The sequence below is a fragment of the Carica papaya genome, chromosome 4 (genome assembly GCF_054855325.1).
Source record: "Carica papaya isolate Zhongbai chromosome 4, ASM5485532v1, whole genome shotgun sequence".
In the NCBI taxonomy this organism is placed as follows: domain Eukaryota; kingdom Viridiplantae; phylum Streptophyta; class Magnoliopsida; order Brassicales; family Caricaceae; genus Carica; species Carica papaya.
Window position 1 is genome coordinate 3,529,802 of NC_142312.1, and position 27,183 is coordinate 3,556,984.

The 27,183-nt window shown below is 33.5% G+C and overlaps 4 protein-coding genes across 4 annotated transcripts; 2 read left to right on the forward strand and 2 right to left on the reverse strand.

The window, feature by feature from the left end:
* The first annotated feature begins 3,456 nt into the window (after positions 1-3,456).
* LOC110822404 (cytochrome P450 84A1-like) lies at positions 3,457-5,511 on the forward strand. The gene is made up of 2 exons (XM_022052519.2): positions 3,457-4,450; positions 4,548-5,511. The coding sequence occupies exons 1-2, from the start codon at positions 3,518-3,520 to the stop codon at positions 5,169-5,171; spliced, it is 1,557 nt and encodes a 518-aa protein (XP_021908211.1). The 5' UTR covers positions 3,457-3,517; the 3' UTR covers positions 5,172-5,511.
* A 9,081-nt stretch (positions 5,512-14,592) lies between these two features.
* LOC110822357 (cytochrome P450 84A1-like) lies at positions 14,593-16,646 on the forward strand. The gene is made up of 2 exons (XM_022052457.2): positions 14,593-15,669; positions 15,793-16,646. The coding sequence occupies exons 1-2, from the start codon at positions 14,737-14,739 to the stop codon at positions 16,414-16,416; spliced, it is 1,557 nt and encodes a 518-aa protein (XP_021908149.2). The 5' UTR covers positions 14,593-14,736; the 3' UTR covers positions 16,417-16,646.
* Positions 16,647-18,779: 2,133 nt separating this feature from the next.
* On the reverse strand, positions 18,780-22,341 carry LOC110822428 (coiled-coil 90B-like protein (DUF1640)). Its single transcript, XM_022052552.2, has 8 exons — positions 22,088-22,341; positions 21,467-21,806; positions 21,005-21,136; positions 20,838-20,897; positions 19,674-19,750; positions 19,513-19,569; positions 19,369-19,435; positions 18,780-19,149 (listed from the first exon to the last, which is right to left on the reverse strand). The coding sequence occupies exons 2-8, from the start codon at positions 21,716-21,718 to the stop codon at positions 19,030-19,032; spliced, it is 765 nt and encodes a 254-aa protein (XP_021908244.1). The 5' UTR covers positions 21,719-21,806; positions 22,088-22,341; the 3' UTR covers positions 18,780-19,029.
* A 727-nt stretch (positions 22,342-23,068) lies between these two features.
* Positions 23,069-26,583, reverse strand: LOC110822407 (altered inheritance of mitochondria protein). The gene is made up of 5 exons (XM_022052521.2): positions 26,210-26,583; positions 24,798-24,967; positions 24,388-24,457; positions 23,545-23,617; positions 23,069-23,462 (listed from the first exon to the last, which is right to left on the reverse strand). Exons 1-5 carry the CDS (start codon positions 26,397-26,399, stop codon positions 23,342-23,344), a joined length of 624 nt encoding a protein of 207 aa, XP_021908213.1. The 5' UTR covers positions 26,400-26,583; the 3' UTR covers positions 23,069-23,341.
* Between the last annotated feature and the right edge of the window lie 600 nt (positions 26,584-27,183).

A 27,183-nucleotide genomic window follows, 5' to 3' on the forward strand; every position in this document is an offset into this window, starting at 1 on the left:
TTAAAATGTTAAATGTTTTTTATTGAGTTTTTGTAACTCACTCTTTTATGTCTTATATGACAGAAAATTCAAGAACAAGTTCAAGACCGAATAGGGCGATGACAGGATCCCAAAACATATGGGAATTATCCAATCTACAGTTAAGATGAACTCAATTTTTCAAATTACGAAATATTATCTAATTTAGTAAATAAAGTGATCTTTCATAAAATTATTTTTAGAGTCTGTATTTTGTTAGATGTCAAGGACTAAATATTTAATTATAATCATAATTATATTTTTTCGGGTCGTTACATAAGATTCATAGATTTGGGAGACTAATGTTTTATTAATTGATGCTTTGAAAGTTGATCTGGTCACCAGTCACACACGAAACAAGCTTCCTATATATAGATATATATATATATATATTGAAATTTTGGGTTTGCTAATAATTAGTTAGTTTTTTTTTTTTTTTAAGAATTAATTTGTAATTGGGTACTAATGAACTATCTAACTTACTTTCTTTACACTCAATTGATTTCTCTCTTTAATCATATCAATAATTCATATCTTTATCCAATCAAAAGTAATATGATAATTTATACTAAATACATTATTAGAGTTAGGATTTAAAAATTCTGGTTCTTATTGAAAAATTGAATCAGATCAAACTAAATATGTGTTTAATTCGATCTCGGTTCCTAAATAGATGAACTAAATTTTTGGTTCATACTGACCCAATGTCAATATAAATTTATATAATAGTTAAGAAAACTTAAAAACTTAAAGAACTCCAAGTTTTTAAGCCCCCATTCCACGCACCTCTCAGCCTTAGTCAAGAAATTTACCACTTAAATCCCCTCTTTTTTGATTGTTTAAGCAAAATTATTTGTCGTTTTATTTTATTTGTTTTGTCGTTTTGAGACGAACTTAAACACAACGTGTTCCGGTGGGTGTTCGATTCTTTCTCTTGCTTTTGAGGTTGTTGGTGGCGGCCGGTCCTAAATTTTTTCCCTTTTGTATTTTTATCTGCAATTGATTCCACATTTTACTAACTAATATTTTTCTTTCCCAAATTCTTTATTTTATTTTTTTCAACAGTTAATGTAATAACTTAACGGTACTATATAATAATTAATACTATTTAGAAAACCATAAGTCTTAATAATTTATATGTGATTAAAATTCAATAATTAGCTTATCAAGCGCGCCAAAACTAAATTTAAAAATATATAATTTTAATTATAAATTACCCGACACCAACCTACTATTACAAAACATTAATCCATAATTACAATTAAGAAACACAAAAACTAAGTGGTCAAACTTGGTGTATAAAAAATAGAAATAAATTGAATTAAAAAAAATAAACAAATTGGGATTTTCAAATAATTAAAAGTGGGTTCCATAAAAAATAATCAATAGTGGCAACTGCGTGCCAGTGACCGTTGGGCTTATAGTCAGCCAGGGCCAGCATTCTTGACCAAATTGATTTTTCCTTTTTTTTAAAAAGAACAATTTTGGTTTTTAGTAGTCAGCAAAATTGACTAAAATTTAATCTGATATCCATCGAATATGATACGGCACCGTGTCATTGTCAAATTGGAAAATTAAGTGCGAACTTTTTCATCTAATAAATCCCAATCTCCTGATAGGTTACAACATTTATTCTCTCCTTTTTGTTACAAAAAAAAAAAAACTTAACCTTTATAATATAAGTTAATTACTTTTAATTTTATCTTCTAATGATTAATTAACTACTGCCTACTTTACCATGTGGTAGTGTTACTAAGAATAATTTTGAAAAGTTTCATGAATTCTATAAAAAAAAAAAATATGGTCGGGATTTAAATTGTTATGATTATTTTAATTAAGAGAACTTAATTATTTTAAAATATTATTTTCTTCTATAACTGTAATAAATTCTTTAAAACTAAATTTAATTTATTAAAATTTATAATTTAATACGTTAATAAATTAAGTTATTGATTCAACTAATTTAAATATTATAAATCAATCATCTTTAATTTATAATGCAAATAAAAGTAATTAGCTCCATAAAAATAATAGTATTAACCACTAAATTATTGTATTGTTATTAAAAAAAACTAACATTGTAAATTGAATCAATTTATTCTAAAAATTATAAACATCTATTTAAAATACATTAATAAAGAGTATAAGATTTATAAACTCATTTGTATTCTTAACATATCAAATAACTTTTTTATTTGCTAATTCCAACTTATACCCTTAACTTGCATTAGCAAATTCCCATATTAATCTCAATTTTAACATTTATTACAGTTTAATTTTTACTTTTTTTTTTTTTTTTTTTTGGTTATAATACGTATGGTTTATAAGCTTTAATTTACCTTGAGAATCTCATTAATATCAATTAAGGATTAATTAAGGGTTGTTGATGAGGATGCCTGCTAGCGGCAGCTTAGCTAATTTTGGCTTGGCTGTTGGCAACTTTCCTTAATTTGTTTTTATTTTACTATTATAATCCACTCCATGTGATAGTAGGTGGCAAGTATTATTGTTATATTAATATTATTATAATTAGCTTACTTTATTCTGAAATAATTTTTAAATCTAAAAGGCATAATAAATATGAATTTATATAATTAATCAAAAACTTTGTTATAATACTGGTGCCAAAAATAAAACATAAATTATATAAAATTGTGAATTTATGGTACGTTCCCACACACACACACACATATATATATATATGGACATGACGAAAACATCTAATCCAAATAATTGCATGTTTTAATCAAATATAATAAATATATATGTGATGTCATTCTGATGCTTAAAAACGATATATATATATATATATATAATGTCTGAATAATTCTGAACCTTATTTATATTATTGGGCAGTAAGAACATATTACTTTTGTGCCAAAATTCGTTCGTAAAAATTTAATGGCTCCCCTTAAAACTCTAACTAATTAATTAATTAAGGTGAAAATAAGAACGCCCAGAAATATGAAATGGTAAAATGAGATCTTCAACCGTTCTAATGTCTAACCATGAAAGATACTTGTTGGAGATATTTTAAGGTCTCCTATCAAGAGATCTTCACATTTTACCTTCGTATACATATGTATGTATAACTATGTATGCCGTACGTATATAAATATGTAATTTTTTTATTGGTTCATTCATCACTTAATCAATAAAATTTATAAATTTTTATTAAAAAGTTTACATAAAATATACGTGAATTTGAATAAGATTGGTCAAAAAAAAAAAAAGAAAAGCTTATTTTAGTGATATTAAATCGCATGAATTAATTCCTAATCCATGCATAATTTAATCTAATAATTAATTTAAAATGAGGAAGTAACTAAGTGGGCAGTTCCAAATCATACAAAACCGAGTTAAAATAACAATAATAATAAACAAATAAATAAAGGAGAGAGCACAGTTTAGATCGGCCAACTAGTATATAAAACGCCCGTATATCCCATCTTCACAGCCAGCAAGATCTCCGCATACACATACATATACACAAGCTCAAATGGATTCTCTCCTCAATTCATTCACCCACCAACCAGTAACCATGTCCTTCTTCTTCATTGTCCCGTTACTCTTAGTCTTAGGTCTCATTTCCCGTCTTCGCCGGAAGCATCCATTCCCGCCGGGACCCAAAGGGTTACCTCTCATCGGCAACATGATGATGATGGACCAGTTGACTCACCGTGGTCTCGCCAAACTCGCTAAACGGTACGGTGGTCTCTTCGGCTTAAGAATGGGCTTCTTGAACATGGTGGCGGTTTCCTCGCCGGAGGTGGCTCGCCAAGTTCTCCAAGCTCAGGACAGTATCTTCTCCAACCGCCCGGCCACCATAGCCATAAGCTATCTCACTTATGACAGAGCTGATATGGCGTTTGCCCACTACGGTCCCTTTTGGCGGCAGATGCGTAAGATTTGTGTCATGAAGGTTTTCAGCCGCAAGAGGGCGGAGTCGTGGGCGTCGGTGCGGGAGGAAGTTGATAAGATGGTCAGGACCGTGGTTGCCAACACCGGCAAGACCGTTAACGTCGGCGAGCTCATCTTTTCCTTGACCCGGAACATTATTTACAGAGCGGCATTCGGAGCCTGCTCTGAAGACGGACAAGACGAGTTCATCAAGATCATGCAGGAGTTCTCCAAGCTTTTCGGCGCGTTTAACATTGCAGATTTTGTTCCATATCTCGGGTGGGTAGACCCACAGGGCCTCAATATCCGACTCGTGAAGGCCCGTCAGTCACTCGACGGATTCATCGACTCCGTCATAGACGAACATATCCAGAAAAAGAAGAACGGCAGCAACCTCTCCGACGACGACGCTGACACTGACATGGTCGACGAGTTACTCGCCTTTTACAGCGAGGAGGCTAAAGTCAACCAATCAGACGATCTTCCAAACGCCATCAGATTCACCCGGGACAATATCAAAGCCATCATCATGGTAAACACAAAATCACTAACCCAAATTAAAGTTTAAAAATTTTTTTAAATATAAATTTATATATTTATATAACGAAGAATAATTTTGGGCGATGCAGGACGTAATGTTTGGCGGGACAGAGACAGTGGCATCAGCCATAGAGTGGGCATTGTCGGAGTTGATGCGGTGCCCGGAAGAGCTGAAACGGGTACAGCAAGAGCTTGCGGACGTAGTGGGTCTTGATCGGCGCGTGGAGGAGAAAGACATGGAGAAGCTCACTTACCTCAAGTGTGTCATTAAGGAGACACTACGGCTCCACCCGCCAATCCCTCTACTCCTCCACGAAACCGCCGAGGATGCCGAGATCGGCGGCTACGTCATCCCCAAAAAGTCGCGTGTGATGATCAACGCATGGGCAATTAACAGAGACGCCAAGTCCTGGGAAAATCCCGACTCATTTAAACCTTCAAGGTTCCTGAACCAGGGAATGCCCGACTTCAAAGGCAGCAACTTCGAATTCATTCCGTTCGGGTCGGGCCGGAGGTCGTGCCCGGGAATGCAGCTCGGACTCTACGCATTGGAGCTTGGCGTGGCGCATTTACTCCACTGCTTCACCTGGTCCTTGGCCGACGGAATGAAACCGAGCGAACTCGACATGAACGATGTGTTCGGACTCACCGCGCCCAGGGCTACTCGACTCATGGCCGTACCGAGTTCCCGCCTGATTTGTCCTTTGCACTGAGAACGGGATAAGGGAAGATGAGGTTGAGAGAACGGGACGGTTTCGATTTGAACATGCGGCAGGGTGACATGTGATATAGGTGAGTCGCCCTGGAGAAAGTGAAAAAATAACTGGACATAGAAAAATCGTAAAAACTGATGGCAGAAGCGGAAGATCCGAGCCGTTGATAAAAGTTGATCATTTGTATTATTTTGCATAATCTGGAGATTAAACTTACTCTATGATTTTTTTTTTTAAATTTTTTATCCTTAAAAGTATCTGTAATAATTAATAATATTTTGTTTGGAAATCAAATTTTCATTAGTGGAAAATAGAAAAAAAATTAATTTTTAATTTTTAATTTTTTGTCCATAAAAATATAACATGATAAAATATAATTTGGAAAAAATGGAACCACAAACTATTGTCATTGAGGATTTTCAACATATATATATGTGATATTTTTCAACTTATAAACATATTTAATTAGAAATTAATTGTCAATTAAATTTAAATTTTTGAATCGATCAAACTTATGATTTAGACTAACAACAATGCCATAATGATTTTCAATAGAAATTGAGCATAATCAAACAGTTAATTTACATAATAATCAATGACTATCTCAAGCAATTATTTTAATTAAATAAATTATGAATTATTTTTCTAAAGTGACTCTTTCAAAATATGAGTAAAATAGTATAATGTAATGCCCTTTTTTTTTTAAAGGGCGTAGTCTAAGATAATTCCGCGACTACACACGAAAGCGTCATTCCAAATCTACTACAAATATAGAAACCTTACCGCAAATCTATACTCAAAATCACAATAAATCTGTAACCCTACATGTAATATCACACTGAAGAATAATTTCACAAACTCCCAGCAGACACACTATCTACACTACTACTGATTATTACACACTCAATCATGCCAAATGACGAAAACATTATTGCCCTGTTCTTCTATCTGCTAGGCTCGGAAATCAGCAACTTCGATCCCGACTCCATCCCTACTCCATCTGTAAATAAAACGGAGTGAGTATATACAACTCAGTACAATAAAAATTAAGTTACAAGCATCATATACAACAATAAGGAACTTAGAGGTCGTATATGTACTCCATCTACTCAATCTAATACCTACTTTTGGTAATTTAAAAAAATTATGCATGTTAATTGTGACCACCCATCGACATCCCCTAACTGTACAAATACTTTCACCCGTCACCAGTATCGGCGATCACCAATAAATCGACTACCTCTCGACCCCTAATAGGTCACACACACACAGATACCATTCTCACCCGTCACCAGTATCGGTGCTCACCAATAAACCGCCTACCTCTCGACCCCTAATAAGCTACACACACACATAGATACCATTCCCACCTGTCACCAGTATCGGCGACCACCAATAAACTGCCTATCTCTCGACTCCTAATAAGCCACACACACACACAAATACCATTCCCACTCATCACCAGGATCGGCAACCACCAACAAACTGCCTATCCCTCGACTTCTAATAGGCCACACACACACCCAAATACCATTCTTTCCCGTCACCAATATCGGCGACCAAACCCCTTCCCATCAAACGTCCCCCGATCATCACCACTATGGGCGATCAACTTACTTTTTCTAAGTAGCGACAACCAATATCATCAGCGTCCCCCGATGCTACCAACTCAACACAATATCATCCTGTCTGTGCATAAGACACGCACTAACACTTCACGTACTCACACCTGTAACATTCTCTTGCCAACTATCACATTTACAACAGCTATACCAACCTATATATAGCCCAGACTCTCACACCACACAGCTACACCACTCATCCCCTCTCCCTACACAGAGAACCCCCACACCTCTATTCCGACAATTCATTTCCACGGTCTACAGCCTCCCTTTCCTCCTCCCAAATTTTCTACATCCACACAAACTACTTCCTCCCTTACACATATCCACCTCACTCACCAAATCTCTTCTTCCCTCCCCTTCCACGGCCTACTGTAGATACTCCACTCTTAAATCCCGAAATCACCTCTCTCTCCTCCCGTGGTCCCCTCTGCAAACCTCCATTCGTACTCACACAACATCCCCTCCCTCTCACGAACCTCACTCGCACACTACACATCTCCTTTTCTCTCCTCTCACGACCCCCCTCCATACGCCTCCATTCACACTCACCAACTGCTATCCCTCACAGCCTGCACTCACACACCCCGTACTCCTTCCTTTCGTTCCTCCCATGGCATAGCCTCCTCCATACGCCCTCGTTCACACACAACATCTCCTCTCCCTCGTAGACCGCACTCACACACACCGTACTCCTTCCTTTCCCTCCTCCCGCGACCCAGCCTCCTCCATATGCCCCCGCTCACACACCACATCTCTTCTCCCTCACAGACCACACTCACACACACCGCACTCCTTCCTTTCTCTCCTCCCACAGCCTAGTCTCCTCCATGCGCCCCCGCTCATACACGACATCTCCTCTCCCTCATAGACCACACTCACACACATTGCACTCCTTCTTTTCTCTCCTCCTGCGGCCTAGTCTCCTCCATGCGCCCCCGCTCACACACTCCCTCACCTCTCCCTCACAGGCCTCTCTCCCATGCCACACTTCTTCTTCTTTCTCCTTCCGCAGTCTCCTCCGCACACCTCCACTCACACTCACACCAACTCCTCCACCTACATCAAGTTTTCAAATGCACATCAATTAAAAGGAAACTTAAAATTACCGTACCTCTCATTTCCATCTTCATTCCTCCCGCTGATCACAACGTCACCGTCCTCTTTCTTATTCTCTCTCCCTTCTCGTTCCTCTCCACTTCAGCTCCTCTCTCTCTCTTTCTCGAACCTTCTTTTCCCTCCCCGCTCTTTCTCTTCTCTACTTTCTCTTTTCTTTTTCTTTTTCCTCCCTGTTTTCTCCCTTCTATGTTTTCTCTTTCTTTTTCTTTCTCTTTCTTTCCTTTCCCTCCTTTTTTCTCTTTTTTTTTTCTTTCCTCCTGTCTCCTATTTATACCCCTCCTTTATCCCATCATGTCCGTCCATCCCGCCTCATCCCAACCGTTCACTCCCTCTCCTCCAAACGACGTCGTTTCCTCCTCATCTTCTCCAAATGACGCTGTTTCCCCATCCTCTTCTCCAAACGGCACCGTTTCACTCCAACCCTCTCCATATACCCATATATACATACACGCCAGGATCTTCTCTCCCTTTTTTTTTCTAGTTATTACATATAATATGTCTATATGTAAGATTTTCAACTTGGAAGCATATTAATTGGAAATTAATGATCAATTGAATTTAAATATTTGAAAGAATCAAAAATATTATTCAGTCTAAGAACATGGCCGTAATGATTATTTAATAGAAATTGAGCTTAATCAAACGGTTAATTTACGTACTAAGTTATTATTCTAATCAAATAAATTATAAATTATTTGTCTAGGTGTGGGTAAATCTGTGTATGGCATTTTATTCAGTTTGCTTAGTCGTTTTGAGACGAAATTAAAGGCCACGTGCTGTGGGAATATGACCTGTATTCTCTTGTTCTGATTTGAGGTTGGAGGGACGGCGGCGGCCCTGATTGGCTCCTACTAAATCCAACCTCCACCAACCAATGAATCAGTCTAAGCAAACTAAATATAGTAGTACATAAATATAAAATATTCGTTTAAATCAGGTTTTTAAAGCTCTAATACTTTTACTAATTTTTATTAAAAATGAAAAATAAGTATTTTAAAAACAAACATAATACATGATAAATTAAATTTTAATTAAAAAAAAATTATGGATTAAATGTATCAAATGCTGAATTTCATATACTAGTTTAATAATTTTTTAAAATACATTGTTGTCATTGTTTGTAAAATTAAAATAAAAACCATGAATCTTATGGGTTGATTTACTCCACTAATTGCGATTATGTTGGTAGTAACTGTTGGATCACTTGCCTATAGTCATCAAGCATACTTGACCAACATTTAAAAAAAAGAAAAAAAGAAATTGGGTTTGTCGTAGTCAACAATATTGACTATTTGAGCTGAGCATGCGTAGTGTTAAGTCTTGAAATGTAAATCTCCAATAGTACGCCGCCATGTCAGCATCCCCATTTGGAATATAAGCGAACTTTTTCATGCAATAATGGACCCCCGTATGTTAAATTTAATATTATAAGAATATATGCTTTATAACTTTTTTATCGTTTAATAATTTGTATATACTTTCCAAGAAGCAACACAACGAATAATGTATTAATTATATACACCTCAGAGCCATATAGAAATATAGATTCTGTTGACTATCAAGTTGGATTCGTGATATATATATATATATGCGTATGTATGATTCATTACATCATTGTCCAATATAATGCAATCTAACAATATACATAGCTACTGGTTTTTTAAGCTAACCTTATTAAGTTAGTTTTAATTAAAAAATACATATATTTAATAATTAAATAATATATATACTAATTATAACATAATATAAATAACGTGTAAAATAAAGGTAAATACAATAGTATATCTAACTTGACAACACAAATAATCAATAAATAAAAATAAACATAATAGCACATCCATCTTTAATTTATAATTCATTGTAAATATATATATACATATGAACCACTAATCTCAACAATATAAACAAACATTATTAGAATGTGGGAATGGTGCATAATAATAATTCTCATTACGAGTAATTAAACAATCATTAAAAAATAATGATTGTGAAATTAATTATAGATTGGTAGTTTTGCTACTATATATTAATAATTATATTAATCTAGTAAGTCCATGTGGAAGTAGTTCGGGAAAGATTATTGTTATATTATGTCTATCTCATTTTCAGTTCATTTGCTCTTGTGTATTATTATGCTCAAACATTTTTTTTTTAAATTAAATGAATAATAGAATATTAAAAGTTGTATTTATGTATAAGTATAATAACATATATATGTATATAGCGTATGTATTAATTTATACGTGCGTGTGTGTATGTATATATATACAGACACACTAACAGATAGATCTATTATTATTATTATTATTATTATTATTATTATTATTATTATTATTTGAAGTTGTTGAATGATTAAATCAGGCAGCTCAAGATTTACGTTTTCTCCTATTAATTTAGTCCATCACTCAATTAATTAAGTAAAACTGATACCCATAAGTGGATATATATGTATATATACACGTAATTAATTATGTAATTAACAGAAATTAAAGGCTAATAATTAATCCCAAAAAGTGATTAAGATAAATTTTTAATGACCATTAATTCAACTTGTTTTTTTTTTTTTTTTTTTTCCCACAATGTGCATTAAATTTATATGATTAATCAATTATTATTACATAAGATAAGCCCTTAAAATTTCAATATTGCGAGCATTTATTCAATTTGATAATTTCATATTTTATAATTAACAAAATATTTTCCCTGCATTTGACGGCACTCCTATTGACCCAGTTGCACTACGTTTCTTTTTAACTTTCAAACTTTCCGGCCATTATTGCTTGTTATATTGTTTATAAATTTTTAAAAGAAAATTTATATATTTTTATAATTGAATAAATAATAATAGATTTAATATTTATATAAAAACTAATAAAAATAATTTTTTAACACTTAAAACATAAAACGTACAATTATAATCAAATCAATAATTATATAAAGAAATAAAAATAAACAAATAAATAAATTGCGGTCAACACTTTTTTTAATGGAATGGTTGGTGGGGTTATTATAATCCGGCTCTAGCATGTTCCTTTTGACTATTGACCGGTGTAGCAAAGCGTTAATCACAACCGTCCAAATTGTCTACGATTTCTCTTGGAGGTTTCTGAACCCATGCGGATTTGGCACTTTCCTGTCCGTGTCAGTGACTCGGGTGCACGTAGCATGCTGTTCCAAAAGCGAGACTCTTGATCCGGTGTCGTTTTGCTCGTACCAATTTTTGTTCTAATGAATTTAAAATTCTATTACTAAAATATTATTAAAAAATAAGTTTAGACATTCAAAACAAATAAGATATAGTTGATTCTCAACTGGGGTAATGTTTGTTTATATAAATATTATTTTTTCAATTTAAAAGATAAATGAAAAATGTTATAAATGTCATGGTAATTAATTACATAGTTTGAAATCCAGCAGTCAATTAAGGCCATAAAGATTCCACGTCTTTATTGAGAGAACGGCCACGTTGTTCATCTATATAATAATTATGAAGATAGCTTGTAAGTAAACCAAAAATTAATGCAAGTAATTAATTAATTAATTATATATATGTATATATATGTGCATTTACTTGAAAGATACATATATATTAAATCATATTATAATTCAAGAAATTTGATTTCAAATAATAAATTCTCATTGTTGAATTTCGTATAAGTTTTATAAATGAATCTTACAAAAATTACAAATTTCGTATAGCTAGGCAAAAAATAACAAATAAAAAATTAAGTGTCAAAATCATAGCGATATTAAATTAAGAGCATCGTTTGAAGGTATAGTGGCCATTATCTTAAGACTAAGAGAGTCTTCCATGTTTGATTTTCTTGTTCATTTTTAGCATATACTATTTAAATATTGACTTAAATGTAACATATTGAAAGTACAAAAAAGATCTTTAATGGAAACCAAAAAAAAAAAAGGTACAAACAAGACCCATTTTGTCAGGCAAAAAAGGAAAAACAAAGTGTGTATGTATATATATATATGTATATGTATATGTACATACAAGAGCCACCTACTTCTGTAGTCCATCACAAAAGAATTTGCTCTATAAAAAAGTATAGGAGTATATGATTGTGATTTGGTTGTAAGTTCAACGAGTTTTAACCTAGTTTTATGTAAATTTTATTACTTTATAAGGTATTATAAAATTGTTTATAATATTTATTTTTATAAAATAGTAATATTATCATACTCATATTTTATTTTTATATTTAAAATATTTAAATAGATATCACATTAATAAAAACATAAATATAATCTATATTATTATATATATATATATCGTATTGATATAAAATAAATTTTAAAAATAAGAAATTATAATGTGTCAATTTTTTTATTTTACTTATATATATATATTGTATATATAGATTTAATCTGTAAAATTCTCTCACTATTTCTATAAAAAAAATTTCATTAAAAAACAAGTTGTCGTTGGAGATGTCGACCGATAAATATCATTAAATGAGTCGCTTTAATTACTAGTCCTGGTGTCCACCGTTTCAACCCTATCAGAAAAAAAATATCTAGATTTTTATGAATGTATATATCATAAAATAATTTAATATGTGTGTGTTTGTATATATATATACATATTTAAAACAATTACACTATAATTAATATGTAAAATAATTTAATTTGATTGGACATAAAATTCATCACTTAACATGATAAACAATTTTTTTTTTTTTTTGAGAAAAAAAAAAAGCAAAGAATAACTTAAAATATATTTTATATATTGAAATAATATTTATAATGATAAAAAAAAATGTAGTTTTTGAAATAGTAAAGTCCATTTTAATTATATTTAAAATATTAATTATATTATCAATATAAGCAGTAATAAACTTATAGAGGTAGTTCCCATTAATCATGTATTAGTCAAGTAGATACTCGAAAACACGTCCATTTCAACATTAATGCATGCCATTTTCATTCTCTCCTCAACTCTACACACACACATATTAGTGTGTACGTAAAATGTGTTGCCGAAGTAGCTTTCAGATTGATAATAATACTTTCAATTAATCTAAAACAAGAAAACTAGTTAGTGGGTAAATATCACTTCCCACAAGCTTTCAATATAAGGTGATCTTGCACCAAAGTAATGGATTCATAATGATAAATACAAAATAATCATATACATATATATATCTATTTAAATAAATTGATGTATCGTGTTTAAAATTTTTATATCTTACTTAAACATCACAAATTCAAAATTTATTAAAGTTATAAAATTTATTATATTATAAATATATTATAAATTGATAGTGATTAATTTATAATGTTTGATCGATCCAATATGATCGAAAATATAACTTACAATTGTAACAGTAGAATTACGATAAATTCATTATTTTTGTATGTTTATTATAAATTAATTAAAAAAATAAATAATCATATATGCATATAATAAACATATACATGAGGTCATCATGATGCTTGAACACGCAATTTCAAATCTATACCCTATTTTATTGGATAACAATTAATAAAATCAATAATATATTTGAAAAATAGACTATAAATAATTAACGAGGCGAAAATAAAGATTGCTCGAAAGATGAGATGAGGTGAGGTGAGACCTTCGGTGGTTTTAATGTCTAACCAAGATTGAGAAATTTAAGGTCCCCTATCAAGATCTTCACCTTTCATGTTGTGATCTTTTAAATAATTTTATGCGACACACCCATTTATTTATTACTTTATCGAATATTATTTTCTAATCTTTTTCTTGTTCTAATTTATTTTAGCCTCACAAAGATGCCCTCGAACCTCACGTGTAGATTTTATTAGAACATTGAATCTCGCTCTCTACTTTAGAATAATTCTATACGCATACTTAAATTTAATTAGATAGATTTTCTTATAATCTAATTTTAGTTGTATACGTTTACTTCTTACACATACACACACACACAAAAAGATTAATATAATTCAAAATGTCCCTCAAAAACTTATTAATTTAAATAATAATATTTAACTAATTAAATACTTGGCTCGGCAATTTAGATATTGTGTAGACCGTGGCACATGTTAATTGTTTCTTGGTTGCAAGTGTACAAACATCCATCGAAGACAGTCACTGCGTATTATATATTTGTTGAGAGTAGAGTACGGTTGACATTGGATTGAGGATTTAAATTTTAATATAGTATAAGAGCCCTTTAATTTATGTACATAAATATATTATATAATTATACAATGACAATTTGGTATCTTCTCTTATAATAATTATAATATCTTGGAACGGACAAATACGAGCTATCAGATTCCATAAACATAATTAATTTATTATTAAAATATTAATCTGATTATTTATTTTAGGAAATTTTAATAATTAATTTAGTTTTACTCTCCATAAATATATTATGGAATAATTAATTTTTAGATTACAACCTCTTAAAAATCTGAATTATTACTAATTCACCACATTTGGTCAACGTAGCTTCTTTGACCGATTTAACTATTTTATAATTCATTTGTAGGTATTTTATCCATAATATAAAAACAAGGAAGCAGCGTCGTAGTTCCAGATATCTGAGGGGGGAAAAAAGAAATTAAATTAATAATAAAAAGAGGGAGAGCACGGTCGCCAACTTTTCTATAAAAGCCCTGTATATCCCAACTTCATAGCTAGCAACAATTCAAGAGTTGCAGAGTAGCAAATTATATTCATCCACTAAAGCATCCATAGATATAGGCTGAAGCTTTTCGATCCTTCTTCTCTCTCTCTCTCTCTCTCTCTCTCTATATATATATATATATATATATACACACACACACACACACACACAAATATACATACAGAAACGAAAATGGATTCTCTATTAGGAGCATTAAAGCAGCAACCAGTTGCCATGGCTTTCTTCTTCGTCGTCCCGTTACTGTTAGTCTTAGGACTTATCTCACGTATCCGGCGAAAATTTCCATTCCCACCGGGACCCAAAGGATTACCTCTTATCGGCAACATGATGATGATGGACCAGTTAACACACCGAGGACTCGCCAAGCTCGCTAAACAGTACGGTGGTCTGTTTGGCTTGCGCATGGGGTTCTTGAACATGGTGGCGGTTTCTTCTCCGGAGGTGGCTCGCCAGGTGCTCCAAGTTCAGGACAATATCTTCTCCAATCGCCCGGCCACCATAGCCATAAGCTATCTCACTTATGACAGAGCTGATATGGCGTTTGCCAACTACGGCCCGTTCTGGAGACAGATGCGTAAGATTTGCGTCATGAAAGTTTTCAGCCGCAAGAGGGCGGAGTCGTGGGCGTCAGTGCGGGAGGAAGTTGATAAGATGGTTAGAACCGTGGTTGCCAACACCGGCAAGACCGTGAACGTCGGTGAACTCATCTTTTCCTTGACCCGTAATATTATTTACAGGGCAGCGTTTGGATCCTGCTCCGAAGACGGCCAAGACGAGTTCATCAAAATCATGCAGGAGTTCTCAAAGCTTTTCGGCGCGTTTAACATCGCTGATTTCATTCCATATCTCGGGTGGGTCGACCCGCAGGGTCTCAACACCCGACTCGTGAATGCTCGTCGTTCTCTCGACGGTTTTATCGACAGTGTCATCGACGATCATATCCAGAAGAGGAAAAACGTCAACAACCTTCCTTCCGATGACGCTGACAATGATATGGTCGATGAGTTGCTTGCGTTTTACAGCGAGGAGCCTAAAGGAAACCAATCAGACGATGTACAGAACGTCATCAAATTTACCCGAGATAACATCAAGGCCATCATCATGGTAATTAACTAATTATAACAAAAATTACTCTTCTTGTTTCCACTTTGAATTTTCTTTTTCCTGAATTAGTATATATGTACACGTGTGTGTGTATATACTGAAGAATACTGTTGGTTGGTGCAGGATGTAATGTTTGGTGGAACAGAGACGGTGGCTTCAGCCATAGAGTGGGCTTTGGCGGAGCTGATGCATTGCCCGGAGGAGCTGAAACGGGTCCAGCAGGAGCTTGCCGACGTCGTTGGTCTTGATCGGCGCCTGGAGGAAAAAGACATAGAGAAGCTCACCTACCTCAAGTGTGTCATTAAGGAGACCCTGCGGCTCCACCCGCCAATTCCTCTTCTCCTCCACGAGACCGCCGAGGACACCGACGTCGCCGGCTACCTCATCCCCAAGAAGTCGCGCGTGATGATCAACGCCTGGGCTATCGGCAGAGATCCCACCTCATGGGATGAACCGGACTCATTCAAACCTTCCCGATTCCTGAACCAGGGCATGCCCGACTTCAAGGGCAGCAACTTCGAGTTCATCCCGTTCGGATCGGGCCGGAGATCATGCCCTGGGATGCAGCTCGGACTGTACGCTTTGGAGCTGGGAGTGGCGCATTTGCTCCACTGCTTCAGCTGGTCGTTGCCCGATGGAATGAAACCGAGCGAACTCGACATGAGTGATGTGTTCGGACTCACCGCGCCCAAGGCCACTCGACTCATGGCCGTACCGAGTTCCCGCCTGATCTGTCCTTTGTATTGACCGGAGAAAGAAATGGGATTCATGTGGGGGAATCGTGGTAATGCGTGTGTGGAAGGTGAGTTTCCCAGGAGAAAATGTAAAAATTGAGTGGAAGAAGAAAAATCACGTATAGCAGTGGAGCAATACGACGCTGTTTATGATTTGGTGGATCTTGTAGAGATAAACTTTGTTGAGAATAAATTTTCATTTGTAATCAATTTGAAAATAAACAAAAGAATTTTCTTTTAACACTTGATATGGATACTATCAAAAAAAATTTTATTTTATTTTATTAAAAAAAGAAAATTAAAATGAACCGACCGTAATTATAACGATTCAATTTAGTGATAATTATTCTTTGAAATATCACTTAACTATTTACTAAATTCATACATTTCTAAAAATTTAAATAATTAAATAATTATTATATATTTAGAAAGATAAATGAATTAAAAGACCCAAAAGTTTGTGACAAATTATTATTAAAAAAACTATAAAAATTAAAATTCAAAATATACCATTTGCATTTGATAAATATTTGATAACTCTTTTACAATCTCCCGTTAATATTAATTACGTATAAAATATAAGTGATAAACAGTGAGACTGTTTTTACGTGAGCTTCAGAATTGTACAAGTCGTTTTCGGAGGGGTAGGTGCGCTTTGTAATGCAAAAGGTGGCTGATATAATCATGCCATGTTAAGGTGCCGTGCAAATCTGACATTCACTCATTAGAGATTTATTTGATTAAATAAATTTTACATAAAATTACAATTTAATTTAAAAATCACGAACTTTTATAAATAAATAAATGTACCAAATCTTCAAGAATGTCTTGCAAAAAAAAAAAAATTGACGCAGTAAATATTTAGATAAATGAAGGATACACCATAGTCTCATGATTATTATTTGTCAAATGATCATTTAATTAAGAGAAGTGTCAGAAGTTGGAAGATAATAACCTAAAGTAGGTGAGCGGGCGGTGAAGAAGACATGCTGACTTATATATTCTTCTGTCCTTTCTTTGTTTCAAAATTTTGACAATAATGCTACCCAGGCTGATATACTTCTTATTAGTATACTCTTTATAATATTATGTAATTATAATATTAAAAAAAAAAAAAACTCACTCTATGGTAATGTACATTTTCTCATCTGCATATCAAATTTACATATAACTATAGAATAAAATAAGGGTTTGTTTTAATAATTATATTAAGTTCAAAAAGAAAAAGCTTGGGATGAGAGAAATTACATAGCCGCCTGGCTTCATTGTTATCTTAATTATTATTATTATTTTTTTAAAATGGAGATAAAGCGAAATATGATTATATAAAAAAGGTGACAAACAATTGGATTAGGTTTATATTTTCTGTACACGCGGCAACAACCCACTGTCTCCAGCCACCAAAATGCTACTTGGGTTACGATAGGCTTCTGCGGCGGCTTTACCACTCATAGAACACGGCAAGAAGCTGCAGTGATATCCAAGCGTGTAAAATGATGCTAATTTATTCTACTTTTGAGGCCGGCCGGTTTGGTACTAGATAATTATAATTTTAGGCACTTTTAGTTTATTAAAGATTTAATCATTTGATTATGAAAATGCTTTTCAAATATAAAGGCAATAAGGCAAAAATACAAATGCAGGGCCTCAGTAACATGAAAAAATCTCAAAATATATTTTGCAAGATTAAATTATCTTTTTAATTTCTAAATTAGGATCTATTATCATTTTGTTAAATAATGAATTATGATCAAAGACTTAATTACTGAAACTAAAATATTATAATAAATTTCTGATTACGATAGCTATAAGCATAACTTTTTAATAATTATTCAATTTCATGTTAGATGTGATAATTTAAGAGTTATTTATCTTATTTATATATGTGACAGAAAAAATATCAAATTGAATATCTAATAAATCCGAGATTCTCAGTTTGACAGATTTTACTTGCTAAAATTACTGATAAAGCTAAATTCAAAGACTGTAAAGCTTTGGAACTAACAAGCACTCGGGGGTAAGTAAAAACTACTTGTTGAGGCTAAAGAATCCATATACTTACTTAATACAGTCCTCACTAGAGTCTCATACCTTTAGCGTGGAACTATGTCCCTTACCTTAGTAATTAGCACAATAGCATTTCATGAAACAACCATTCTTTTTAACAACATATTTTCAATTCAACGAAGATTTAAACCAACAAACAAATAACTACACATACAGGGGGACAGAGAATTTAGCCCGGTAGCTAAGGACTTTTCCTCTTAAGTTTGAAGTTTTAATCCCCACCTAGCACAATGTGCCGATGATACTTCCAACTTTCTCCTGTAAAAATTACAATCACCAGAAAGAAACGAAAACAACAGCGTACACAGATGACAGAAAAAGGGTGTTCATTGAAGATACAAATCACTAGTTCAGTGAGCAAGTCTATTACATCTTTTTTCTTTTTGAAATATAAGTAAATCTATTACATCTTAATTTCAGTTTTTGTTGTCTACAATTTTTTCCCTTGTGTTCATTGCAAATGTGTAAACACATATTTTGAACAAACAACAGCCAACGAAAGAATGATAAAACTTGTTCTCTTTTGGGTTATGACGTCTAAAATTGCAAACCCACTTGTTCACATCAAGATGCGGAGTACAGCAAGACCAACAGCAGATATTGAAACAAGAGTACCTATGCAGTACTTTATCACATCATATTTTGCCGCTTCCAAATGAGCTCTTAAAGCATGAATTTCCTGGAAAATGTACAACAGAATAAAATGACAATGTCTTTAAACCAAATCAACTAAACTAAACCTGGATCTTAGCTCCATTCATCATCTGCTCCACAATTTTTGTGGGAGAGTTTCACATCCTGAGTTCTATTCCCAGGAATTACGGAAGGGATATTCCCTTCATGCCAAAAAAAAAAAAGATCAACAAACTAAACAATACATTTAATTAATTAAATTTACCCGATCAAGTTTGTTAGTAAGGTTAGAGGTTTCAGTATTCTGGTTTGCTAGCTCATCACGTATCCTCCTGCATTTGTGAAAAACAGAGTAAATTCATAAAGTTGAAGCAGAGAAAGAACACAATGATTCATCAAATTTCCATACCCTCTTTCTAGATTCAAATCCAACCGTTGCCCGGCAGTGACTTTGTCAATTTCGTACCTGCACAGCAACTGTTAAATTTGCAACATAAAGAAAATAAAAAGAAAGAAATATTGACACATCAATAGGAAAAATAGCTTGGATGTAGATTCCAAAAATCATACCTCAGTTCACTGCGCATCTTGTCTATATCATTTCGCAGTTTTTCAGTCTCATGTTGCAACAAAGAAAAATGATGTTCCTGCATCACATATTTTTAACTCCAAAAGTTATCCATACAGTACAATGCATATTTTTATGATATCTAATGATTATTTAGGTGTTGAAAAACTTTAAAAAGGCTAACAAAAACTAAGACTGCAAGACTTTCTGAATTATTATGAACGATTCATCTACCCAAAAAAAGCCACACAGGTATCTCTCCAGCATTCTTCACCTTGGGATGAACAAGTTCAATCTTATTCCAAAGCACAAAACAGGGGTGAAAGTTGGGTAAGATAAACTGAATCAAATTGGCAGTATGACAATCGCAAAGTATTTGTACCATTCAGTGCTAAATCACTAGACAAAAGAGTCAGGCCTTCGCCCAAGAAAGTGATCAAATATATGGGAATTTACTTTTGCCACAGCAAAGCAATACAGTTAAAAAACCGTCTAGTAACTGACATCTTAATGGGAGAAAGTCCATTCCTTACCAATTTCTCCTATTCACACAAACTGAATCAAAAGAAAGGAACTTGGTAGTTAGTTCCATAGTTATAACCCGATCCCAAAGTAACAATAGGACTCAAGGAAACAGATCATTCTTTGCTTTCAGGCAATTAAATAATTTTCTAGAATTGATGGTTGGAGTCCAAAGAAATATTTTTTGCAATAGAAAAAACTAATGTCTACACTTCTCCAATAATTTACTTTCATATATTAAAAGCACATGATTGAAAAACCAATTAATTATCATTCACTACAGTCTTAACATGTAATATGTAGACTAGACAAGATTACTGGTTCAAATCGCAATTCATTGTTTATGCAGTCAACAGAACAACAGAATAAATGTTCAATTCAGAGTAGTCTGCATTTTAACAACTCTGACCCAGAGGCATGTAACTAATAAACCCATAAGTTCCCTCAATAAGCAAACCATTATCTACAATCAGCGAAATACAACAGAACCTAAGACAAGCTAATATCAGCCCGACCAAATTCAGATCTAGATTTATCCAGATACAAAAATATGGTCAAAAGCTGCTACAAATGTGCAAAGATTAGAAGCTTGACAAGTTTACAACCAACAATCTAGAAAGAGAACTGGTCAATAGACTCAATACCTGGGAGCTTTGCACTTCACTTTTGAATTTGGCCAAATTGGATTCTTGAGTCATTTCAATCTATCAAGGAGAGGAAAAATTACAATGTTCATATTGGTAGTAAAGCTGCAATAAGTTATCCTACTAATATTCATTCTAAAATATCGATAAAATTGTAGAGGCTTTACCTTCTGCATCTCTCCCTTTGAAACAACAGATTGTGAAACATTTTCCAAACTATCATTCAAGACTTCTGTGATTGCCACTGTTATTGCTTCGGCTTGATTAGCGGGCACGCCTTGTGCCTCCAATCTCCTAACCTAGATCAAACGCAGGCATAACAGTCTGTCAAAATTAACTTCCAAACCAAAAAAAATCTCCTAATCTCATAACAGTTCTTAAAGATTTTCATTAAACAAGGCCATGAAGGAAACAGAAGCAGAAAGGAATCAAGTGAAAGCATAAGAAGTCATGTAAACTTAGAATGCAACAACACTAACAGCTCCTACCAATTCAACATATCAAACTAAGCCGATCAAATTTAAAAATCCAAAGCAAAAGCAAAAACAACATTCAGCTCAAGACCTCTTCTACAGCCGAACCTGATTAAAGGAAATTAAAAAAGAAAGAGCAAGGATCAAAGTAATTACCAGGGCTAAAGTATCCACGAGAAATAACCGCTGCCGACTGGATTTGGAGAGCTGAGAAATATATCTAATATCAAACTGTCTATATGGAAAAACAGAAATCAAAGAAGCGGATAGACCAGTAGAGGAATCAGGTGAGGCCGAATTCAGTGGAGACACCACGCTTGGAGCACCAAATCCTCTAAATCTGGTTAAGTTTGTTCCCGAATTGGTCCGAAATCGTCCCGCACGCGTGCAAGCCGCATACGCGGCCATTCTGTTAAGAGATGAGCCTCGAGTTGACCAAAAAAGCTCCAAGCCCTAGAAACCCGTTCCAAATTGTCTCCACAAATCTCGTCCAAATCTTCCGAAACAAAATTAAAAAAACATAAAAACAATAAGATATTTTTGCTATCATGCTCCCTGAAGTATGCAGAGAACAAAATTTGACATCTACAATTACTTAGCTATAAATACACACAATCTCCCATCGAACAGAGCGCGTTTTTCGTTCTAAACTACATTTTCATGAAATTAACAACAACTACAACAACAATAACTTCCGATTTTCATTTTCCTTTTTCTTTTGCCAAGCTTTCCGAGAAGCAATCCGAAGCTAGCAAAAGAAAATTACAAAAGAAGTACCTCTGAAACTGCAATACGAAGTCGAGCGACAATGGATAAAGGAGCGAGATCTTCCGAAAGATGAAACAGGAAAAGAAGCAAATCCTGGATAAGGCCTGTATATTTATAGCTATCGATGACTGTGTTTGATTCTAGTTCAATGGACAGCCGTTGCTATCGAGGATTGCGAGAGAGAGTAGAGTTGGCTTCTGATTTTCGGGAGTTGAGAGGAAACGTTTTTGACGTTGAACGATAAAAGACGAAGGCAAATGCTTAAAACGTGCATTTCCATCTTCAATATATTTTATAGTTCATCCGTACAAGGCAGGAAAAATAATTTTAGCGGCTAAAATCTTCCATTTCTTAATTTTAGGGGAGTCCTATTGGAAGGTTTGGGAGATTTAGCTATTTGTGGAAAATTACTAATTTTTCCTGATAAATTAGTAATTAGATTATATTTACATTATGAATATAATACTTAATTAAATAAAATTAACAACTTAATCTATTAGTGTTTTAATAGAACTGTAATAATTAAATTTATATATTCTTATGCAAAAAAATATTTAGTAACTACTAGATTTTTTTTAATTGTTATAATCACAACAAAATTAAAAGCTTTGTTTAGAATATAGATTTTATAATATAACATGACACATTTATTTGACACAAAAATAATATGAAATACATATTTTAAAAATGATTTAATTATTAATTATATCATACTATGAATATTAGATAGGCATTATGGGCTTCCTGGAAATGTGGCTGAATTTGTCTGAACTTCATAGATATCTTGGGCTTTTGTCAGCCTACAAGGAGCAACCAGCGAGCATATAAGCCTGCCTTAAATGGAACACGCGGCATGGCCACGGCCACCTTTTAAGTCCCAATGAAGGTATCTTGATCTTATCTTGTCAGTCTCAAGAAATTGCAAATTATGCCATGTGATTAATAAAAACATATGGTGGGTAAATTAGGACGAGACAGTAAAAAAAAAAATTCACCAAGAACTATTATCAATTATGGCACATTTTCGGGTCATACAGAAGATAACTTATCCAGTTGCCTCTACCCTTTAATTGTCATCAGGCCTCAGCAATATCAACAGAGGAAACTTTCACTCGGAACAGGGAAACCAGATCCCTCTTACCACTTACACACTTGCCTTATTGATTAAACCAAGAAAATTTCTTAGTAAGAGGGGTTTTCAGAATGAACAAAAATTCTTCCTGCAATTTCCTTGACTTGTTCATTCAGAATTTTGGGGTGTCATTACTTGGGTCGTCTTCTATAAGGGTATAAGATATCATCGATGCTCTCTTTTATGTAGTTTCCTACTCTCCGCATATTCCGAGCCACCCCTGAAGCTACCAGGTTTGCATTCCTTGTAAACCTGAGATTGTAACAAAATAAAGAAAAATTTATAAGTTGAATTCATTTCATTTTTGGTTTAACTACACAAATTCTTTGCTTGCCTGTTCAGGAAGTCGTCACCAGTGGTAGTATGCGTGGGTTTATGTGTTCTAGCCTGAGGAAGTTCCCGACTCTCTTCAAAAAAAGAAAGAAAAAATAGGAAGTGAAACAGACATTAAATGGCAGAATATGGATTGTAATCATAACATTTATGATGATTGAATTTTAAATGCATTCCCTTATACCAATGAAAGTTAGGCATTATGTTTAGAAGCCTTATGCAACAGCAATACCAGACAGAGCAAATACCACAACTGCCTTGTAAGAAATATAAAAGAATATAAGCCTGAACAGTTAACCAATTTTCCCTATTCATTTTGAACATCTCAATGCAAGCCTCTAAAGGTCTACTTCTGGCCTCAACCAGTTAGGCTGAAAATAAATTTCCACAATTTGTTCCCGTCTCCTCAACCAGCTAAGGTTGAAAGAAGCAACAGAGCTAAAAGTTATTCTTGACATACCTATCCCCACAAACAAACATTTATATGGGGATCTGTAAACCTGTGAGCTACTTCCCCCATAATCTATATGCGACAATAACGATACTTCAATTACTTTCTTGTTAGATAGGTAATATCTTCCAAGTTTTTGCTGGCTATTTGATAAAATTTTGGAGTCAAATTCAAGACATTCATGAGTTGACGTTACATAGTTTACTATAGTCTACATTTCAATGCTAAAAAGCATAACAATATCCATGATTGAAGAGATAAGCACATCCGGTAGGTGTTGCATAGAGAACTTCACTAAATTGAAAATTAACACGTAGGAACATCATCAAGAACAATAAATCAATATGAACATCATCAAGAACAATAAATCAATAAATAAACTAATTTGCTTACCCTCTCTATCATGAATTTGAGCAGGAGAAGAAGTTTCAGCAGCAGCAGCAACTCTTCTATCTACTAACAGCTGCATATCAAATATCAATCAGTCAGATTCTTTCTAGACATGGAATTTGACACAAAAATCCAACTTCATGATTGAAAGAGTGGAAAGTCCCTTATAACAGAGATGCCACCACAACAGAGATAACAACAGTGCAAAATCAATTCATAAATGCAAAAGCTTCAGAGAAATCCCGTGTCCGTTGAACAACATCAATCAGGAGTAGCACACATGCATGCAAGCTCACAGATGAGCAGTAACTGCACTTCAAAATTGACGCAAAATGCCCTATGATAGTCACACTTTTTTGAAATGCACAGACAGATAGGGAAAAACGAGAGAGAGAGAGAGAGAGAGAGAGGACCTCAAGGCCAACGCACACTGGCAATTCTGTTTTGGCCCCTTGCTTATCAGCAGAAGAGTCTTTTTCAGTCATATACACAGAATAACCCAGACATGCATAGTAAAAATCTAGAAGATTCCGCCCCTCTTTAGAAGCTTCAACTTGAGATTGTCCGACAACATAGTTAGGCACTGGCCACCAAGTTCAAAATTAGTATGTATCATGAAAAAACAGATGAATAAGTATCCAGGAAAAAAACATTAGCAAAATCATGAATTATATGTCTGACAATCAATAGTAAGATGCCATATAAGATGCTCCATAAAGAGAGTTAAAAATCTCCACGTTCTTGCAATACACAGCAGCAAGCACACAAGCTGCTTACATATAACAAACAGACCACTGAATGATATCAATGAACGCAATGATCGGTATATGTACTTGAATGAAATTGATATTATCAAGTCAGGCAATGAAACCAATAATAGAGATCATGATCGTGACTGAAGAGGTTATCACTCATCTTGTTTTTGGGCAGATTATGAAGTTGAGTATAGCTCAATATAGCATAGAAAGATGAGGAAGGAATCTACATGACAATCCTGGTAAGCATGAGAGAGAAACTAGATAGAAGCACTACTCTATTTCAACTGAGAAGATTCACAAGAACACATGGATGGTCTCAATTTGCTTAGATGCGAATGATTATTATGACTTAAAAGAAAATAGGATTTGGAGACTGCCCCAAGTCTTTCTTTCAGAATAAAGCTTTTACTTCAGTTCTCATATGGTGAGTCGAGGAGTGTCTGTGTGGACTATAATCCAACGGATGAAATCAAACATCTGATAAAAATAAATGCATTTAAAAATCCCACCAAGAATTGAAAATTGCCATAAAAGCTGAAGAAAACCAATATAAATAAGCTGTAGGAGAAGCAATGAGCAAGAACTAGAAAAAACGTCCACTCCAAAGCATAAGTTCTCTGTTTAGCTAATTCCAAAACGAACAGAAAATAGTTTCCTCTGCATTTCAGGGTATATCATCTCCTTGACACACGTTCTTTGAAAGAAATAAACAAAATAGAAATATCTCTCGGAGCAAAAAAATAAAATTTTCCAAAAGATATATGTACTTTGATACCCTAAATTTCCTTTTCTTTTCTGCAAGAAATACCCTAAATTATCACCAACCGATTCCTGATCTTCCTTTCCTACGAAAATGAACGAAATTTCAACATGTACAGCATAACTTCGCGACTAACAAAAGACAAGTCAGATTCACAATAGCAACAGCAAAGTCATCATAACCAAAATCAAACTAAAAAGACTCCAAAAATCCACAGAGAAAGAAGTTAGAAGATCCTAAATATTTGCTTTCTCTCGCAACAATTTCTGAGGAACCGAACATGAGATAAAGGCGACATAGAAGATACCTTGAGGGAGACTACGAGGAATGCCCAGGCAGCGAGGGTTACGAGCTTTGGATTTGAGAGTGGAAGAGTAATAGAGATAACCTTTGCATGATTTTCCCTTCGCAGTTCCTTTCACTTCGTTCTGCTGCTGATCATTCTCTGTCACCTGTTCTTCTTCACTCGAATCGCTATTCATTGTATCTTTCTCCATGTCAATCGCTTCTCTCTCTCTCTCTCACTCTGCTCACCTATCTTGCTCTCCTCAATTTGCATCTACCATTATTTGAGAAGCCAGAATTGTAGAATACAGTACCCTCTGCATCTCTTGTTCTTCTTCCTTTTGCCCCAAATAACATTAAGTGATTTTTTTTTTAAGGCTATTGCTTGACTCGACGTCGTTTTATCTGGATGTCGGCTTTATGACAAGAAAAGAAAAGCATAAAATTCCTCCGGTAATATTGTTGAAAAAAAAATTCTTATATAAAAATAAGCACTTTAAAATTTTATATTAATTAATAAATATTTAGTTCTTAACTTGAAGAACAAAATTTTAAATTTTAAAATTTTAAAATAAATGTAAAAATAAGAGCTTTAAAATTTTATATGAATTGATAAATTAAATATTTAGTTTTTAACTTGAAGAATAAATTTTTAAAATTAATAAATCCAAATAAATAAACATTACTGTCTAATTTTAGCTATCTAAACAAAAATATTCTGAATTATTGTTTATTAAATATTACATCATGACATGTATGTAATATACTTCATTTAAAATTTAGAAACTCAGTATTCAATTCTTTATAATTAATTACTAAATAAAGTTTGATGTTTTTTTTCTGAAAATTAGAAGAAAAAAAAAGAATTTATCACTTAAAATTCCAAAATTATCAACAAATCTCTAAAACGTGAGATTTTATTACAGTAAATAATATGGGTTTCATCCCAAAAAAATTAGTCTTTTGAGTAAAAATAAAACTAAAAAATAACTAAAT

What these genes read in the sequence shown, in the direction of transcription:
- LOC110822428 (XM_022052552.2), bottom strand. Translation starts at nt 21,718, where the DNA reads ATGGCCGCGTATGCGGCTTGCACGCGTGCGGGACGATTTCGGACCAAT. An exon ending in TCGTGGATACTTTAGCCCTG is followed by an intron (nt 21,137 to 21,466) that starts GTAATTACTTTG and finishes CGTTTGATCTAG; the next exon opens with GTTAGGAGATTGGAGGCACA. An exon ending in AAGATGCGCAGTGAACTGAG is followed by an intron (nt 19,570 to 19,673) that starts GTATGATTTTTG and finishes GTTGCTGTGCAG; the next exon opens with GTACGAAATTGACAAAGTCA.
- LOC110822407 (XM_022052521.2), bottom strand. Translation starts at nt 26,399, where the DNA reads ATGGAGAAAGATACAATGAATAGCGATTCGAGTGAAGAAGAACAGGTG. An exon ending in TCCTCGTAGTCTCCCTCAAG is followed by an intron (nt 24,968 to 26,209) that starts GTATCTTCTATG and finishes CTTGGTGGCCAG; the next exon opens with TGCCTAACTATGTTGTCGGA. An exon ending in CAGTGTGCGTTGGCCTTGAG is followed by an intron (nt 24,458 to 24,797) that starts GTCCTCTCTCTC and finishes TTTGATATGCAG; the next exon opens with CTGTTAGTAGATAGAAGAGT.
- LOC110822404 (XM_022052519.2), top strand. Translation starts at nt 3,518, where the DNA reads ATGGATTCTCTCCTCAATTCATTCACCCACCAACCAGTAACCATGTCC. An exon ending in ATATCAAAGCCATCATCATG is followed by an intron (nt 4,451 to 4,547) that starts GTAAACACAAAA and finishes TGGGCGATGCAG; the next exon opens with GACGTAATGTTTGGCGGGAC.
- LOC110822357 (XM_022052457.2), top strand. Translation starts at nt 14,737, where the DNA reads ATGGATTCTCTATTAGGAGCATTAAAGCAGCAACCAGTTGCCATGGCT. An exon ending in ACATCAAGGCCATCATCATG is followed by an intron (nt 15,670 to 15,792) that starts GTAATTAACTAA and finishes TGGTTGGTGCAG; the next exon opens with GATGTAATGTTTGGTGGAAC.